At 28.1% G+C, this 20,869-nt stretch overlaps 3 protein-coding genes across 4 annotated transcripts; 2 read left to right on the top strand and 1 right to left on the bottom strand.

Moving 5' to 3' along the window:
- Window positions 1-3: 3 nt before the first annotated feature.
- mIF2 (mitochondrial translation initiation factor 2) lies at window positions 4-4,655 on the bottom strand. Its single transcript, XM_089173854.1, has 12 exons — window positions 4,497-4,655; window positions 4,277-4,406; window positions 3,873-4,156; window positions 3,624-3,784; window positions 3,302-3,528; window positions 2,946-3,219; window positions 2,339-2,592; window positions 1,946-2,204; window positions 1,103-1,267; window positions 873-1,013; window positions 327-789; window positions 4-264 (listed from the first exon to the last, which is right to left on the bottom strand). Exons 1-11 carry the CDS (start codon window positions 4,550-4,552, stop codon window positions 617-619), a joined length of 2,124 nt encoding a protein of 707 aa, XP_089029980.1. The 5' UTR covers window positions 4,553-4,655; the 3' UTR covers window positions 4-264; window positions 327-616.
- Window positions 4,656-5,317: 662 nt separating this feature from the next.
- Window positions 5,318-16,431, top strand: beta-Man (beta-mannosidase). The gene is made up of 16 exons (XM_089173987.1): window positions 5,318-5,729; window positions 5,868-5,971; window positions 6,066-6,647; window positions 7,596-8,726; window positions 9,467-9,812; window positions 9,910-10,052; window positions 11,692-11,785; window positions 11,868-11,894; window positions 13,159-13,305; window positions 13,381-13,529; window positions 13,623-14,093; window positions 14,186-14,912; window positions 14,992-15,420; window positions 15,494-15,708; window positions 15,774-15,977; window positions 16,074-16,431. The coding sequence occupies exons 1-16, from the start codon at window positions 5,654-5,656 to the stop codon at window positions 16,377-16,379; spliced, it is 5,151 nt and encodes a 1,716-aa protein (XP_089030113.1). The 5' UTR covers window positions 5,318-5,653; the 3' UTR covers window positions 16,380-16,431.
- Window positions 16,432-16,574: 143 nt separating this feature from the next.
- On the top strand, window positions 16,575-20,486 carry LOC107067283 (uncharacterized). Of its 2 annotated transcripts, none has more exons than XM_015322649.2 (4): window positions 16,575-17,158; window positions 17,961-18,103; window positions 19,502-19,630; window positions 19,726-20,486. In XM_015322649.2, the coding sequence occupies exons 1-4, from the start codon at window positions 17,149-17,151 to the stop codon at window positions 19,843-19,845; spliced, it is 402 nt and encodes a 133-aa protein (XP_015178135.1). In that variant the 5' UTR covers window positions 16,575-17,148; the 3' UTR covers window positions 19,846-20,486. The 2 variants fall into 2 exon arrangements, with proteins under 2 accessions (XP_015178135.1, XP_015178133.2); XM_015322647.2 differs by having other exon boundaries at window positions 16,575-17,870.
- Window positions 20,487-20,869: the final 383 nt, after the last annotated feature.

Below are 20,869 nucleotides of genomic sequence, written 5' to 3'. Positions count from 1 at the left end.
TCGTTATTTGATTTTTTGTTTTTTTATTTTGTACTTTTTAATTCGTCTAAGTCAAGGGTCGGCAACCTGTGGCTCGCGAGCCACATGCGGCTCTTTGGATACGAAGCTGCGGCTCGCGAGCCACATGCGGCTCTTTGATACGAAGCTGCGGCTCGCGAGCCACATGCGGCTCTTTGGATACAAAGCTACGGCTCGCAAGCCACATGCGGCTCTTTGGATACAAAGCTGCGGCTCGCGAGCCACATGTGGCTCTTTGATACGAAGCTGCGGCTCTTTGGATACAAAGCTGCGGCTCTTTGGATACAAAGCTGCGGCTCGCGAGCCACATGCGGCTCTTTGAATACAAAGCTGCGGCTCGCGAGCCACATGCGGCTCTTTGGATACAAAGCTGCGGTTCATATGTTAAGAGTCTTTTTTTTTTTTATCAAAAAGATATATTTATGCGAGTTATGCGAGTATTATTTATTTTGTTAGCAAGAAAAAATTGTGTGACTATTTAAATCTTTGAAATTTTGTAAATTGTAATTTTTGGCTCTTCCGACTCAAAAGGTTGCCGACCCGCCTCCTGGTTTAAGTAATATCAATAGGGAACATCGTATTAATAAATACACGTTTATTAAAATCCAGCATCCCATTCGATAGTTTGTTTTTCCTGGTACGGTTTGAAACAAATTATTTTATCACCTGGTTGAAATGTTATCGAACTATTGACAAATCTTAAACCACATTCCGTGCCACTTTTAATGGTATCCACTTCTTCTTTGTGATGTCTCATCGATAATAATTTTCCTTTGAAAAACATATCAAATGATTGAATTGTAATTTTTTTTTTTTTTTTTTTAAATGTTTCAAATGTTTCATTTTCAACTTACCGGTGTAAACAATATTATCACCACGTTTCAAATGATACAATTCATTTTTCTTAAGAATACCTTTGGTACATTGACAACCTGCTATAGAAACTTTCTTTTTTTCTATCTTAACGTCGAATTGTTTTAAAAAATCTGCTTCACCTAAAAGTGTTGAAAAAAAAAAACATGAAATTTTTGCACACAATGTTTTACAATCTTTTTTTATAAAAAAAAAAAAATAATAATTTTACCTATTATTTCTTCGCTATCTTTCAACGGAAGTTTCAAATTAATTTCATTCTTTATGTCGTCAATTAATTTATATATAACATTACAAGGTCGTATAATAATATTATTTGCTATAGCATTTTTTTGCATTGCGTTAGATATACTTATATTGAATAGATAAATAATAGCTGAAAAGAAAAAAAGAAAATATTCATTTTAATATAATTATAAATAATCATAATATTAACATTAAGCATAATATTACATATATAACAACACTATAATTTCCGAATGGCACCAACGTGGCGCCACCAACACTTACCCAAAAGTTTTCACATGGCACCAACGTGAAGCTACCGGCACTTACCCAAAAAGTTTTCGCATGGCACCAACGTGAAGCTATCGGCACTTACCCAAAAGTTTTCGCAGTGCACCAACGTGAAGCTATCGGCACTTACCCAAAAGTTTTCGCAGTGCACCAACGTGAAGCTATCGGCACTTACCCAAAAGTTTTCGCAGTGCACCAACGTGAAGCTATCGGCACTTACCCAAAAGTTTTCGCAGTGCACCAACGTGAAGCTATCGGCACTTACCCAAAAGTTTTCGCAGTGCACCAACGTGAAGCTACCGGCACTTACCCAAAAGTTTTCGTAGTGCACCAACGTGAAGCTACCGGCACTTACTCGATAGTTTTTCGCATGGCACCAACGTGAAGCTACCGGCACTTACTCGATAGTTTTTCACATGGCACCAACGTGAAGCTATCGGCACTTACTCGATAGTTTTTCGCATGACACCAACGTGGAGCCACCGGACGTCATAGTATTAATATAAATATATATAGAAAAATATTGTAATGTAAATACCATCAAAAGTAGATGCTAATTCGAGATCATTTTCAGTAACTGAACCAACACCGTAATGTACAACATTCAAACGACAAAGTTCATCTGCTGTATAAGTACCAATTACATCTAAAATAGCTTCTGCAGAACCACTAACATCCGTTTTTAATATAATATTAAGTTTTGGAGTAGGATCCGTTGTATCTTCTTTTTTTCTAGGCTCACGTTTATAATACTTTCTTCCCATTGCTCTTCTTTTTGCCAATCTTTCTGTATATTCCTAATAAATTAATAATTTATTATAATAATAATAATAATAATAATATCTTTGATAAAATCAATTTTCAATTTAAATTAAGATGCACATTTGAAGAAGATCAAATCTTATTATGGTAACATTTAAACCAATCTTACAATTAGATGTTCGTGCAATTTTAACTCAGCTCCCTTTTTATGTTCCTCAGCTTTAATATTATCTATTTGTTTTTGTCTATATCTAATAACTGTATGAGCTTCTTGTTCATTCTTAACTTCTAATATTTTATCACCAACATCGGGTAATTCTCTCCATCCCATGATTTGTATCGCATCCGATAAACTTGCTTGTATAACAGGTTTACCTGCATGATCGAACATTGATCTTACTTTAGCCCAAGCAGTACCACTTACTGAAAAAAAATGAATGATTAATTAGATGTAATAAAATTTATTATCATTCTCATTCATACATTTTCATTTTGATATATATATAAATTACGTGTCACGTTGTTTGTCAGCAATGAACACCTAAACGACTGAACCGATTTTAATCAAATTTTGCACACTGTGTGCAGTTTCATCCAACTTGAAAGATAGGATAGTTTATATCTCAATTTATAATCGCAATATTTGTTTATTAACAAAAAGTCATGATTATCTCTGTGTTAGTTCGATAAGATTCTAACAGATGACGGTATAAGGTAATTCGTTGACTTAAAGAGACGTGTGTATCGGACTGATTGTGAACCACAGCAACGCGTACTTACCAAGTACAGAATTTTTTTTAAAGTACCACGTTGAATAAGCGCAGTTGATAATTTTCCACGAGCTTTATCGTTTCTACATTCAATAACTACACCTTCAACCAATCCTGTAGGATCACCTTTTAATCCAATTATTTCTGCCTGTAATGCTATAGCTTCTACCAATGTATTTAAATTGGTTCCCTTTAAAGCAGATATATTTACACATTGAACTTCACCACCAAGTTGTTCAACGATAATACCTTGTTGTTGTAACATCTTTTGCGTTCTTAACTGAATGAATAATATTATTGATTGTAGCTATAAAAATTATTATCAGTAATATCAATGTAAATTAATATTATTATTTACTTACAATGTCAGCGTTATGTTTGTCAATTTTATTAATAGCTACAATAATAGGTACATTAGCTGCTTTAGCCATATCTATACTTTGTATTGTTTGTTCCATTACACCATCATCAGCAGCTACTACTAATACTACAATATCAGTTACTTGTGCACCTCTTTCTCTCATAGAAGTGAAAGCTGCATGACCAGGAGTATCCAAAAATGTGATTTTCTCACCCGTAATTAATTCCACTGAAAATTTCATTTTTTTGGAGGGGTTTTTAACATTAGTCTGATATAATAATAATAATAATTATTATTATTAAAAATAGAGTTTGATTGTGTACCATTAAATGCACCAATGTGTTGAGTAATTCCACCAAATTCTGTATCCACAACCGAAGTGTCTCTTAGTGCATCTAACAAAGTTGTTTTTCCATGATCAACATGTCCCATTATGGTTACCACTGGACGTCGATTTACTAATACAGATTCATCCGGTGGTGGTCTATATGGAAAATATATAACAAGTAAATAACAATGTTTATGAAAATAAAATTGCAAAGGTTAACATTAAAAACTTGTTTTTTGTTTACCGTACAACTGCATCGTAATCTTCCTGTTTTTGCTGCACATTGGTTGGTTTGGGAACAATCTTATAACGAAATCCTAATTTTCTAACGATACTAGATAATATTTGTGGATCATTTATATCTGAATCGAATGAATATCTTTTATTTTTATCTGAAAGGGAGGCAGCTGATAAAATATCTTTTATATCTCTTTTTAAAATAATTGCCAATTCGTCGACTTTCATGCCGGACCACAAATTAACTAACGGCCTTTTAGTCTTAGTTTCTTTTAATGATTTTAGTTCTTTCTAAATAAAAATATATATATATATATATCATATTCATAATATATTTTACTATTATTATTTGACAAAAGTAAATATAAATGAAATACAACAATATGAAATATTATTATCCTTTAAACTTACAGTGCGTTCATTGAAATGTGAAGTTGTATGAAAATAATCATATTTTATAAATATGATAGCTGAATTTCTTATATTGTGTTTAAAATATCGTCTTTGTTTAATAACTTCATTATTACACTGTTTTAATCCACTAAAAAATATACAAGAAAAATTATTCATTATACATATATTATATTACAAAAAAAAAAATAAATACATTAATTATAAATAAAATAAGCACCTGAATTTTGAGCATGTTTTAATTAAAGTAGGAAACATTTTGCTGGTATTCATCATAAGTTTAAATAATAATATTTATTTAATAACATAATAATATTAACAGAGGTTATATAAAGAAGTATCAAAAAGTGTAATAATAAATATTATCGCAATTAGCGATTCAAAACAACGTTTAAATGCAGTGTTGATATGATTGGTTAAACGTGAGCCAATAGAAATCGAACAAGTAACCAATCAAATAGCTCCAATGTTTTATAAGGTTTACATAAGTATTCATAATTCTAGGTTATGCTAAATGTATTTGTTATATGGAGGTTAGAGGTAAGAAGTAACATCCATAGAGATATTACAGATAGAGTAGACAAACCATGGGCGGTTGTGTTAGTGGAAATGTCTCTGCATGAATATAGCAAAAAACGAAAGGTTGATGTTGTCTCTCTCTAACTCATGCGGTACCGGCGCATGCGCATTAGACTTGTCGTGCTTATCGTACACGTATGTATACAATACCAGCTATCTTAACTTCTACTAGCAGATTAATGCGCATGCGCCGCTCAGCGCAAGTTAGAGAGAGACAACATCAACTTCCCATGTTCTATCTCTTTTTATTTCGCCGACAGGTTTATGCTAGCTTGCTGTTCTATGTGTAATATATCTATGGATGTTACTCCTATCTCTCTACCCACCATATTCAAAACAACATCTAAATGCAGTGTTGATATGATTGGTTAAACGTGAGCCAATAGAAATCGAAGAAGTAACCAATCAAATAGCTCCAATGTTTTATAAGGTTTACATAAGTATTCACAATTCTAGGTTATGCTAAATGCATTTGTTAGTTTTACGAGATTGTATGTATGTGTAACTAGATAACAGCAGTTTCTTTGTTTTTATAAACATGTACTTTTAAGTTATCTTACTGTTTATCATTTGTTTCTGCATATAAAGTTTTTATTTATTTTATATTCGTTATAATCGAAGAATTTTCGTCGAATCGTGTTTGATTATATATTTTCAATGTGAACTGAGATTTACATAGTTTAATGAAAACAAAAGAAAACAAAAAACAAAAATAGCAAAAAGTAATAAAAGATTTTTGTTTACTAATGAATGTTACATTATTTGCATACGACAAGTTTTAATTAAAAAAAAAAAAATATGTCTAATAATCAAGAAAGTGTCAGTATGTCTAACACAGAGGAACAACGTGAAAAAATGAAGAAAGAACTTGAAAGTAAATAACAGTTAATATTATTCAAATGAATGAAAATAAAATTGGAACATACATTAATGCAACAACAATGATGGTGTGCTTAACAACATATCACCTCACATTTATACATTATTAATTATTTGTTTTGTTTATTTGTAGAAGTGGGAATGTATCAGCCAAATGTTCCTTACGATTATATGAAGCAGGTATTTGATGTATTACAAGAATCTAGAGAAATGTCGAATAATACGGCAAATCAAAAGGTACAAATTTGCATTAGAATATAATAATCAATCTTAAATATGAAATATTTGAAACAATGATTTATCATTAAAATAACCTTCTTTTATTTTATAGGATTTGTCACATTCCATTAATGATATAACCAATAAATCAGACGTAACGATTAAAGGAGGAGATTCTATATCGGAAACAGATAATAACAGAGCTAAACCAAGTTGTTCGTACAATACACATTGTAACAATGTTAATTCGGAATCACCTAAACCACGTAACAAGAGAAACAATAAGAAAAAATGTACGGACGACAACGATGGAAGCGACAATGGAGTCACAATGGATAAAAATATGATGTCACGTTTGAGATCAAAGAACAATTCACAATTACAAGAGTGTTGTAATTTACGCGAAGATAATAAAAAAATGTCATCCATACAAAAAGATTTTCAATATCATAACAATAGATGGAAGATCAATCCGTTAGATTCACAATCTAATCCGAACGATGTGTCATTGCAACAACCAAAACGATCATCAGTTCAAGAACGTTTACCTTTCAGACTTTGCAAAGGTACGCACACCGAAGAAGAATCAATTAAAATAATGAACGACTTGAATAATCATTTGAAAAATATGGCGAATCTGTTAAGTTGCCATGGTACGACCGAATTGAAGTTTCAATGGGGGACACCCATTCAGGTGTGTAACTCCAAACCTCATTATTGCCGTTGACTCGCATATACAAAATTAATAACTACTATTTTTCTTTTTTTCACAATATGCGTCTATCCCTTTTTTTTCTTCTTCTTCTATTTAATACAATTTAAATCTTGTGTAATATGACATATCTACCGAAGATTATTATTATTATTATTAAAAAGAAAAAAAAAAAAGACTCAATGTATCATGTTAAAAACTAAATGCAAGTTAAACATATCGTTTTGTTTGTCTCTTTGAGTTTTAATATATATATATATTATATTATTAATAATAATTTATTTGATACTATTATCTATTAAGCATTAATTATTTTAGATTATTTTTATTATGCTTTTGCAATATTAATACGTTTAAAAAAAAATAATAATAATAAAGGAAATAAATTCGCCAAATAAAACTAATATCATAATTTGCACAATGTAAATGATCTACAATTAATTAGAATATACTTCTTATAAAATTGTAAATTGTATATTTTACAATTTTACATTTTATATTTTAATACTCTTACAAAAAAAAAACAAAAATACATTTTGATAAAGAATATGTTTGTTTTTATATTAAACTCTTTATACATACAATGGTATACATATATATACATATACATATATATATATATACATGCATATTGGTTAAATGATTGCATAAGTAAACTTTAACTGTAAGTTTTTATAAAAGTACATTTGAATAATTGTTATAAACTGTATTTACCATAACTATATTATGTGTATTATTCATATATATAAATATTAACCAGACAAACGCGGTAATCAAAAGTGTAAACTATGACGACATTTGTTCAATAAAATTATATTTCTATAAAAAAAAAAAAAGAAAAGAAAAGAAAAGAAAAAGAAAAAACCAACAATAGACTATTGTCTTTTTTCACTTGACTTATTTCAATTCTAATCCTTCTTTTATATATAGGTGGATACGGATAACAACAGTTTTGGAAGAATACCATCAATGGTGAATTGTTATTACGACGAAGAAGAAGACATAGACATGATCAATAATTACGAAGATGAGGAAAATCTAATAAATAATAATAATAATAATAATAGCGACAATGATGATAATTTAACTAATAATTATGACAGAGTTAACAAAAGGAAAGCATCATGGCTTATTACTAATTCAAAATTATCTAATTCCAGCAGCGACGATGATATGAGTCTTAGTTTAATTAAAAAACCCAAATCGGAAGATAAATGTCAAATGTACAAGAAAAAATTGCAAAGGAAGGATGATTCTTCTTCTTTTTCTTCTTCTTCTTCTTCTTCTTTGTTTAAACGTGGAAACAAATTAGATTATTGTACCAATGAAGATTCATTTACTAATAATAATAATAATCTTGTTAATGAAGAAAAAATGTTGAACAAAGATACAGATTTAAATAAAAGTTTAATAAATCATGGGCCTAACGAAAGAACAATGATATCATCAGAAATATTATCCAATTCAAGAAGAGATGATACAATTTCAATGTCTGACACAAATAAAACACAATTATCTTCATCGTTGACATTGAGAAGTAGTAAAAAGGTTTCTACTAATCGATGTAACTTAAATGATGAAAGTCCTAGTACATCGAGAAAAGAAAATTCAACTGGTATGTTGTTAACGAATAAATATAAAGAACAATTGGAACTAATTGATCGAAATATTAACGATGATGATGATGATGATGATGATGAAACAATGATCAAAGATAATATTGTTATTAAACCATTACCAATGAACAATTTTTCTACAAAATTGGCAAGACAATGTGCCATATTGAAACAAACCGATGCAGAGAGAAAGAAAAAAATGTTATTGGATAAAGAGGAAGCATTGAGAATGACTAAAGAAGAAAATGATAGGAAGAAACAAGAATACGTTAAAAGAAGAATGGAAGAGATGGCGAAGGAAAAGTTAAAGGTAAAGGATAAAGAGAAAAATAAGGACAGATTGATGGAAGTATTGGAAGCAAAGAGTACAAGTCGTACGACAAGGTGGAGGGATCAAAGAAAAAAATTAACAAAAAAACAAAGGAAAGAAGATTCCGAAATTGATGTAAGCGTTTTTTTTATATATATATATATATAGTTATTCTTTTTTATTTTATTTATAATATTGAATAATTATATTAACTAAAGTAGCACAAAATATTGAAAAATATTGAATACACCACACATGTATTCATAATTATTATAATATCTTGTGGAATTAACAGAGATAATCATGACTGTTTGTTAATAAACAAATAATATTGCGATTATAAATTGAGATATAAACTATCCTATCTTTCAAGTTGGATAAAACTGGATACAGTGTGCAAAATTTTATTCAAATCGGTTCAGTAGTTTAGGAGTACATTGCGAACAAACAACGTGACACGTAATTTATATGTATTAAGATAATATAAACTATCCTATCTTTTAAGTTGGATAAAACTGCATACAGTGTGCAAAATTTGATTAAAATCGGTTCAGTAGTTTAGGAGTACATTGCAAACAAACAACGTGACACGTAATTTATATGTATTAAGATAATATAAACTATCCTATCTTTCAAGTTGGATGAAACTGTACACATTGTGCAAAATTTGATTAAAATCGGTTCAGTAGTTTAGGAGTACATTGCGAACAAACAACGTGACACGTTATTTATCTATTTTAAGAAGAAACATATATAATTATATTATAATAAAATAATAATAAAAATATAATAATATAATACAGAATATATATATTTTTCAATATTTTGTGCAATAGTATATATATATATATATATATGTGTATGTATGTATATAGGAAGAAGAAGAAGAAGAAGAAGAAGAAGAAGACATTGAAAAAATAATCGAAGAAATAGAAAACGATGAGTATATTTATACAACTCATGTAACGTGTCCCATCTGCAACAAATTGTTTCCAAGTGATCAAATTGAAAATCATGCAGCTATGTGTGATCAATTTCAAACCGAAGATGATTATCTATATTCAACTGAAAACAGTAAACAAATGGTTAAAGGCAAAGTTAAAAAATCACAAATGTTATATGAATGTAATATTTGTTCTTCGTTTAAAACGTATAATGGTATAGATTATGAAGATCACGTTAATAAATGTTTACAGAGCAGACAACATTCACCACCTCGAGGTACGTTATTTTATCTTTATTTAATAAAAAACAAAAAAAAGAAAAAAGGAAAAACAATAATTATATATGTATAATAATACTTTTTTTTTTTTTACAGGTACTCCTGTTTTAATCGATGTACCTGATTCTCCAATTAGTTCTTTTCAGTCGATTAGCGAACAAAAAAATTCTAGTATAGATTATAATGACCAATTAAATAATATTACAAAAAAAGCACAAGTAGGTAGAAAGAGAAGGCGTTGATTGCATGATACAGTTGTTTTCTTTGACAATTTGAAAAAAAAAACAAATATATATATATATATTTTCTATTTTTTACTTTTTTTTTTTTTTATTTAAATATTAATATACGTTAAACCATTAAGTATTTGATTATACTTTTTCTCTAAAAAAAAAAAAAAAAAAAAAAAAAAAACTAAAAAAAATGTTAACGTTTGATATAATATATTTGTATTGTATTTAACTGAAGAAATGAAAATGTTATATTATATATTATATATTATTATCATTTTATTTTATTATTTTTTATTTTATTATCATTTTTCATTCAATGATAGATTATTAGATATATATTCTGCATTTAAAACATTCCATCATTTATAATATTTTCTAATTTAATTGATTATTCTAACAAATATATATATATTTATCTTTAATAGCATTTACAAGTAAATGTGTTTTTTTTTTTCTTATTTTTTTTTTTTTTTTTTTTTTTTTTTACAAGATTTAAATTGAATGTATTTAAGTAAGATTAGTTGAGATAAAAAAAAAAAAAAACAAGAAGTTCTATGTAGTTTTATTAAAAATAAATATTAATAATAAATTAGAATAATATGAAGCAAAATGAAAATATGGGTAGTCTTCGCACCAAAGTTTGTTTTATAGAATGTTAAACATACTCATATGTATATTTACAGTACGAATATATATATATATATATATATAGAATGTCTAAAGAGTTTGTTATTTAAACATATGGGAAGAGTAGTTCAGTATAATTTTATGCATTGAAAATAAGAAAATAATTTTTTAAAAAAACATTTTTAAAAAAGTCTCATTTTTTGTTTCTTCTTCTTATTTTTGAGCATAAAATATTCTTACAACGTTTGACTGTAATACTTTAGACACCCTATATATATATATATATATATCTATAATAAAATAATAAATAGATTAAAAACTTATTGAAGTATCTAGTTTTATCAATGCTAATTAATTACAAAAAAAAAAAAATAAAAAGAAAAAACAAATATGCAAAATTAAATTATATTCCAATGGGATAGATATTAATTTGTTTGTTTATTTTGTTATTAATATAGTTAGCATTGATATTAAAATTAGATCATTAAGTATAATGTATAAATATTTTTATACTAAATAATAAAATAAATTTTGTAAAACTTAAGTACGCCTGATCAAAAAGATAATTTTATAAGTGTTCATATATGTATCTTATCTATTCTTTTTTTTTTTTTTTTTTTTTTTTTTTTTGATAGATTAAACATAACTTAAAATTGATTTTTATATGTATACATATATATATAGATTTTATATGTATATATGTATATATGTATATATATAATTTGCGCAATTGTGTAAAATTATTCTTACACTTTTTATCTTTGAATTAATAAAATATTTTCATGCTGAATAATCAGATAAAATAGAATTTTAAAAAAAGAAAAAAAAAATTACACAAATTATTATTTATCTCAGATATTATATTTAGTTCATCTATATCACACATACAACGTTAATGTTTATGTGATATTTATATTAACAATAATATCAATTGATTTGTATTATTGTTTTGTTTTGTTTTGTTTTTTATTTACAATTTATACATGATTGTTTAAGAGTTTACATATAAAATATGAAGAAATTAATAATATTTTTGTTAATCATATTTGTAAACAATGTGTCTATGGAATTCATAACCTTAAATGGCTCATGGAAGGGAAATATTTTGTGCGGTAAGATTTAATTAATTAATTTTTACATAAAATAATTAATAATTTTTTACATATTAATTTTGTATTTATTGATTTCTTTTAGATAAAACTTCTCATCAAAAATGCAAAGGTAAAATATTTCATATTTTTATTTTTTTTAATTACTTCTTTTTTGAAATATAAATTTATTTATTTATTTATTATAATAATTAATAGTAATAATAAATTATTTTTATAGAATTAGAATTTCCAGCAGTTGTACCAGGCAGTGTTTATACAGTTACATTTGAATGTTTATTTTCGTATATATGATGTACCAATGTTTATACAGTTTATACATATTTATATATATATTTATTTATTTATTAATAATTAATAATAATAATATATTATAACTTTATAGAATTAGAATTTCAAGCAGTTGTACCAGGCGGTGTTTATACAGATTTAACTGTATAAACTGTATACACAGTATATACATTTATATATAATATGATACTATATATACAGTTTATACAGTTATATTTAGATTTTTATTATCGTATAAATGGTGTACCAATGTTTATACAGTTTATACATATTTATATATATTTACTTATTAATAATTAATAATAATAATAATAATAATAATATATTATAACTTTATAGAATTAGAATTTCAAGCAGTTGTACCAGGCGGTGTTTATACAGATTTAACTGTATAAATTGTATACACAGCATATATATATATAATATAACACTGTATACAGTTGTATATATATATATATATATATATACACAGTTTATACAGTTATATTTAGATTTTTATTATCGTATAAATGGTGTACCAATGTTTATACAGTTTATCCATATTTATATATATATATATTTATTTATTTATTAATAATTAATAATAATAATAATATATTATAACTTTATAGAATTAGAATTTCCAGCAGCTGTATCAGGCGGTGTTTATACAGATTTAACTGTATAAACTGTATACACAGTATATACATTTATATATAATATGATACTATATATACAGTTTATACAGTTGTATTTGAGTTTTTATTATCGTATAAATGGTGTACCAATGTTTATACAGTTTATACATATTTATATATATATATATATATATATATATATATATATATATATATATATTCATTTATTAATAATTAATAATAATAATAATATATTATTTTTGTATAGAATTAGAATTTCCAGCAGTTGTACCAGGCGGTGTTTATACAGATTTAACTGTATAAACTGTATACACAGTTATATTTAGGTTTTTATTTTCGTATAAATGGTGTACCAATGTTTATACAGTTTATACATATTTATATATATATATTTATTTATTTATTAATAATTAATAATAATAATGATAATATATTATTTTTTTATAGAATTAGAATTTGCAGCAGTTGTACCAGGTGGTGTTTATACAGATTTAACTGCAGCACATTTGATACCGGATAATTTTTTAGCAATGAACGATATAACTAATCGATGGGTTGGTAATCAAACCGTTGTATACAGTAGAAATGTTACTGGTGATTAATAATATTTATAAAAATATAAATATGTTCCGATTAAACTTTTATAACTCATCGATAACAATTTTACAGTTACAAGTACTTTAATGGATGGTTCAACGGTAGCATTGATATTCCATGGTGTGGATACTTTTGCTACAATTTATTGGAATGATCATAAAATAGGAGAAACTTCTAATATGTTTTTAAAATACATATTTTACGTAGAAGATTATTTGAAGGTATATGTTAAAACTACTGAATTATTTTTATGTATAAAATTATATATTACATATACATAGATAAAAAAAAAAATATAATCAGAAAATTCATAGATAGGAGAGAACACTTTAAAAATTGTATTTCATTCACCTGTAAAAATGGCTGAGGATTTATACAAGAATCAAAGTTTACGATACATCGTACCACCAAAATGTGTTCCCAAAGAATATAATGGAGAATGTCACGTTAATCATATTAGAAAAATGCAAGCTAGTTTCTCATGGGATTGGGGCCCAGCTTTTCCTTCTATGGGCATTTGGAAAAGCGTTGAATTAATTTCAACCAAAGAAATCCTAATTACAGATGTTACAACGGATGTTTATGAAAAAGACGAGTTTTGGGAAATAATTGTAACGATATTCTTTGAAATTCCTCCTCGTAAAAATATTGATGACATTAGATGCACCATAAATTCAAGATTATATCTAACAAACACTAATTACGTTCAAAATTCATCCGACGTAAAATTACAAGTCAAGGATGATGAATATGTTACAGCATCGATTATATTACAAATAGATTCAGTATGTTGACTTTGTTATCTTGTTTATTTTTTGTTCATGATAAAAAAAAAACATCATTTTATTTTAAATAATCTTTGAATTATATTTAACAGAAATTAATTGACAGATGGTGGCCAAATGGATATGGAAAACAAAATTTATACACGTTAATGGTTAACATTACTACAGGAAGTGAAACGTTGAATAAATCTTTACGTATAGGTTTTAGAACTATTGAATTAATAGAAGAACCTTTAAAGAAAGGATTAAGTTTTTATTTTCGTATAAATGGTATATCAATATTTGCAAAAGGAAGTAACTTTATTCCTGCAAGTATATTTCCTGAATTAACAGCTGAAGAACGTGTTATCAGACATTTATTATTATCAGCTAAAGAAGCTCATATGAATATGATCAGAGTTTGGGGTGGTGGGATGTACGAATCTGATTTATTTTATAATTTGGCTGACGAATTTGGTATTATGATTTGGCAAGATTTTATGTTTGCGTGTGCCATGTATCCAACGAGTGATGAATTTTTGATATCTGTTAAAATGGAAATTGTACAAAATGTTAGACGATTGAAGAATCATCCAAGTGTAGTTTTATGGGCTGGTAATAACGAAAATGAAGCAGCATTGTATAGTAATTGGTATGGAACTGGTAAAGATGATGTATACAGAAACGATTACATTAAACTTTATGTCAATTTAATTGAAAATGAAATGAAACAATTAGATACTACCAGACCTTTTGTAGTATCCAGTCCTAGTAATGGTTTATATACCAAAGAATACAATTATACTGGACAAAATCCGTATTCTAATTTCTATGGGGATGGTAAGATACATTTTTCATTATTATGAATTGTAATGTAATAATGAAATGAAATGAAATGTATGAAATGTATTATTTACAGTTCATTATTATAATTATTTAAACAATGGATGGGACATTAATCAATATCCACGTTCAAGATTTATATCTGAATATGGTTTTCAATCGTTTTCATCGATTTTAACAATTTCCAAAATTATTCATAATTTTCATGATTTACGTACAGACAGTGATATTATGAAACATCGTCAACATTTGCCATTTGGTACGGAATTGATGAAATTACTTATTTCGAAAAATTTTCTAATACCAAAGTCAAACGATACAATCAAAGATTTTACAAATTTTGTATATTTAAGTCAAATCAATCAAGCTGTATCTGTTAAAATACAAACTGAATCGTATCGTCAAGCCAAATCAGAATTGAATGATTTAGGTGAAGGATTAACGATGGGTGCACTTTATTGGCAATTGAACGATGTTTGGCAAGCTCCTTCGTGGTCTTCTATTGGTAATGAATTTTAATGTTTCTTTTTTTCTTCTCAATTTCTGTATTATTTCTCATGTGTTTCCTTTTTTTTTAGAATATGGAGGAAGATGGAAAATGCTTCATTATTATGCAACAGAATTTTTCTCACCAATTATTGTAACGTCTCATTTATCTCAAGTAAATGAATTATCTATTTATATTGTTTCCGATAAATTGTACGAGATAAATAATTGTACTTTAAAATTAAACATTTATAATTGGAACTCGATGCAACCACTTCGTGTATATTCTTATAATAATATTAAAGTTGTAAGTATATGAATTTTTCTTGTTGTTCTTTGCAAACAATATTAAATAATATTTTATTTTAACAGGAAGCAAATAAAGCGATGTTAATTACATCAATGTGGCTTGACAAGCTTCTTGAAAAAGTACAATGTGGAACGTTAGCAGAAGCTAAGAAATTTTGTGTCATACAATTAACGCTTGAAGATAATAATGGATTACAAATAGCTCCAATTAATTATGTTTATCCAACTGTATTAAAAGATGTAAATATTCCATCAGCCAATGTCAAAGTAAGTCAATTTTATCTAATCATAATAAATAATATAATTAATGAAATGTAATACAACAACAACAACAACAACAACAACAATTTGATTATATTTTAGATTAAAATAAATGTCAATCAATTACCAGGAAAATTGTCTAATTATCCAGATTATGAAATAGAATTAACGACCAATGAAATAGCACTTTTTGTATGGTTGGAAGTGAAAACGATAGATGGTCGATTTTCCGAAAATGGCTTTCACATTTTCCAGAAGACTAAGTATATAAAGTTTCATGCGTATGAAGCAACTACGCCGGACATGTTAACAAAAAATATACAAATTACAACTCTCTCGGACGTTTACAAACAGGAGGATGATGATCGTTCATTCGTTCATGAAAATACAAATACATTTATTGATTAGATGAAAGTAAAATAAATATCATAATGCAAATAAATTTCATATCCTATGTTAACCCAGGCGCTCAGTCTCTAGACAATTGTGCCCGGACCCCTTGCGGGGAGAAACCTATCATCGTGGTGGTCCCGCGGGTAGCCCCAACTCCCTTGCAAAGCGCAGCAGTCTGGCCGCCCCTGAGATTACCTGGTCGAAAATGTTGTTGGCGGTGGTCCCAAGGATATTATTTCTGACGTCCGTGAGCCCAACGCATTGAGTTATGAGATGTAGGAGGGTATCCTTCGCCTCCCCTTCGCCACACCTGCCGCAGACTGAGTCTTGTGCAAGGCCTAGTCGCGTAAGGTGCTTTCCTAAGTGCCAGTGCCCCCGACTCCCTTGCAAAGCGCAGCAGTCTGGCCGCCCCTGAGATTACCAGGTCGAAAATGTTGTTGGCGGTGGTCCCAAGGACATCATTTCTGACGTCCGTGAGCCCAACGCATTGAGTTATGAGATGTAGGGGGGTATCCTTCGGTTCCCCTTCGCCACACTTGCCGCAGATCGAGTCTTGTGCAAGGCCCAGTCGCGTAAGGTGTTTTCCTAAGTGCCAGTGTCCGGTGACCAGTCCCACAACCAGACTCAATTGGGCTTGGTCTAGGTTGATCAACTCGGTACCTAACTTCTCCGAAGGCCCTGAGAACAGGGCCTTTGTGTACCTCATGCCAGGGCCTTGCATCCAGAGATCCTTGAAGCGATCCATGGCCCACTTCGTAGTCCTCTTCGTATAAACTCCCATGAAATGTTGACAGGTTGATAAATATAACATTTATATTTATTATAAATGTAAATAAATATTTACAATAGCAAAATCTTTTGAAAATGACAATGAAAATGGAATTAAACACAAAGGAAATATTTCAAATAATATTACAAGTATTAATAATAATTGATAAATAATGATAATTAATTAATGTGAATTGAAATTAATTTTTAATTAAATATTGTTGTTTTTTTTTTCATTATTTCTGTTGTATTTATTTTATTATCATAAATTTACAATGAGAATGTTACAAAATAATTTATACTGTATTAATATTCCTATTCAGCACTGTACATGAATGTATATGTGTGTATAATGTTCTTATTCATACACGTATATGATTGTATATGTGTTTCATTAAAACAGTATGGAAGGTAAAAATTGCAAAATCATCAATTCCAAGAATGTAAATCACGTTTTGCAAATGTACAACAAATTACACGTACCTATGCAATATTTATGAAAGTTTAGTAAATTTTTTTCCTTTTATATCAAAAAATAATAATAATAATAATAATAAGGTAATTGTGTCAACGTGTTTTAATTCGTTGTGACAAAAAAGAAATGTTGAAAAAAGTTAGTCTCGTATTTAATTTCAAACGTGTGTACGAAGAACGAGATTTATATTTTAAACACTTCAAAAATGTTTCAAGTTTTATTAATTTTGTCAACGATCGTTTTTTCCTTTACGATTGGTGATGGTAATTCAAATTTTCTAATCTCTTTGTAGTTTAGTTTGTTTCTTGTTTTTCTATAATTTTTATTTCTATTTTTTTTTTTAATATCATTAGACGCTAATTTAAATCGAACGGATTTAAAATGCAGTGGACGTGTTTATTACAATGTTACATTGACCGCATATTATCCTGAATATTTGAGCGACAATGAAATTGATTATTTGGATATCAGAGGAAAGAAATTAAAAACACTTCAGGTTTGTACAAATTTGTCGGATTGAAGGGTGGGGAGTGGGGGTAAGGTAAGGTTAATTCGTACAAAAGCAAGGCATGTTTTTGTGAATTTTTTTGTGACGACACAGTTACAATTTCTTGATTAAAACCAATGGTACATTAAAGTATGACATTCGAAGAATATTATATAAAATTTTCACGAAGAAATATTTAAAAATACGACAATGGCAGCAATTATTCGGATGTGTCTCATGTCAGGAAAAAAGTAGAATTGCGGGGCCCCTCATTGGTGCTGGGCCCACCCGGGTGTTGGATCATCTGAAATTAAAAAATCAAAATTCATTCGTTAGATAATAGTTTTGCCCAGGTAACGCTGAAAGGGTTTTTCGAAATTTCAATTTTTCACTTTTTTGGAACACTTTGAAGGGAAAAACGCAATTATTTAGCCGATTTTTTTTGTAAAAAATCGCATTTTTCCCTTCAAAGTGTTGCATAAAAGTGAAAAATTGAAATTTCGAAAAACCCTTTCAGCCTTATCTGGGCAAAACTATTATCTAACGAATGAACTTTGATTTTTTGATTTCAGATGATTCAGCACCCGGGTGGGCCCAGCACCAATGAGGGGCCCCGCAATTCTACTTTTTTCCTGAGACACGTTCGAATAATTGCTGCCATTGCCGTATTTTTAAATATTTCTTCGTGAAAATTTTATACAATATTCTTCGAATGTCATACTTTAATATACCATTGATTTTAATGAAGAGATTTTAACTGTGTCGTCAAAAAAAAAATTCACAAAAAACATGCCTTGTTTTTGTACGAATTAACCTTACTCCTCCCTCCTTAATATTTAAATTAAAAATAATAAGATTTTGTTTTTTGACATCGATCGAAAACTCTTTCGTTCAATGTTCATGCAACTTTACATTAAATTGTTTAAATATTATCTTATTATTATATAGAAATTATTTTAATTATTATTTTGACTCTATGATTTGCATTTAATTTCAAAAAAAGAAATAAAAACCAAATAGAACCTTTGTCAAAGACCGATACACATAAATAAAAAAAGAAGAAGATAAAAAATCATGAAAAGAAAATTGGAATAAAAAAAAGACTGTCCGGAAAGTACGTGCCGATTTCCGGTAGATGGCATTGAAGTTATTTTACTGAAAAAAAAAAACCTGAAAAGTTCTGAAAGGAGGAAAATTTTGCAAGTTACTCTTTAAAGATGGAGAAAAAGTTTGTGAAACATAATGACACTTGAATATAATTTGATAAATAATTATACCAAGAGAAAAAAAAAGAACTTACATTGCAAAACATTTCAATCTTTCATCAAAATCGGCACGAACTTACCGAACAATCCAATAATAGTCAAATCATGGAATCAAATCATCATGGAAATAAATGAATTTTAGGATTACATAGATGGACGTGAGACTTATGTTACAGCAAGTATGGATTTATTAGGTACCAATCTTAAATATGGTTCTCATTTGTGTATACCTGAATTAAACGAACACTTTGGTAGGCGCATTCCTTTACAGGTATGAATCATAAGTTTCGAAACATGTATTTGTTCCACTTAATCAATTTTTATATTTACTTTTTTCTTTTCCTTGTTTTTTTTTTTTTGGATCAGGCACGTGACTATGATAGCAACATGAGTGGTAAAAAATTTTCTAGAATTGACATTTGTGTTAGAACTGATGTTGACAGTTATGATCAAGCTGTAAATCGTCTTGTCACTTTATACATATGATTATACTAATTACAACAACAACAACAACAACAAAATGATAAACAATTCAATGAAATGAAATTAATATTAACATATTAGCATCTATAATGAATAATAAATCTTACAAATTACATTGAATTAAATGTAATTGAAATAATATTCGCAAATTTTGGTATTTACGTATTAACGCCATTTGCAGCAAAATTCCGCTAATGCGCCCAATCTACACCTTAAATTGTTGCAACAAATCATGTATTTTCATTCACCTGATGCTGTCGCCATAACCCTGACGAAACCCTGACGGTTGCTGTGTGCAAACAACAAGGTTATTGTATGCGAACAACAAGATTGTTCTTTATTGGCGCATTAGCGGAATTTTAGCTGCGATGACGTTAATACTTAAGTACCCAAATTTCATATACACGTTATTTAAAAAATTATATAATGTATTCATTTTATAAAATACACTACAAATAGTTTACTCACTATGTTTTTTTTCTTTATCAGTGTATCTTCGATAAATTAAATAAATATTCTAAAAAAAAAAAGATAATAAAAAGAACAATTGTTATTTAAGTCTTACACAAATTATATATTTTCTAATCTAATAGAAAAATAGAGTAAAAAAAGATTAATGTAAAAAAGAAAGAAAAAAAAATAAATCTCAAATGATATCATTACGTAGGTTGGAACTTAAATAGTGGCAACTATTTATTCACAACTGATACAAAAGAGTTACATGTTTGTATCTGTTACTGTCCTTCAAAGTAATCACCAGCGTTGTGTAGAACCCGTTGCCAGCGATGTGGAAGACGTAATACACCGTTAGAAGAGCCTGTTCTGTTGATGGTGCTAATGGAGTGGTCTATTGTCATGTCTCGTCCATGAACCCATCGTGGCATTTGCTTCAGAATTGTTCCAGAGATTCGACAACGCTCCAAGTGCGTCTGAGCAGCTTCGTAACGCATCCATTTCTACATTTCTGTCAATACATGTGGAACCCATCGTGACATTTGCTTCAGAATTGTTTCAGAGATTCGACAAC

Source organism: Polistes dominula, unplaced genomic scaffold, assembly GCF_049000335.1.
Source record: "Polistes dominula isolate Pdom_NZ unplaced genomic scaffold, Pdom_raw_medaka contig_75, whole genome shotgun sequence".
Taxonomy (NCBI): Eukaryota; Metazoa; Arthropoda; class Insecta; order Hymenoptera; family Vespidae; genus Polistes; species Polistes dominula.
Note: the sequence above shows the minus strand (reverse complement) of the source record. Positions and strands in the feature narration are given on the sequence as shown.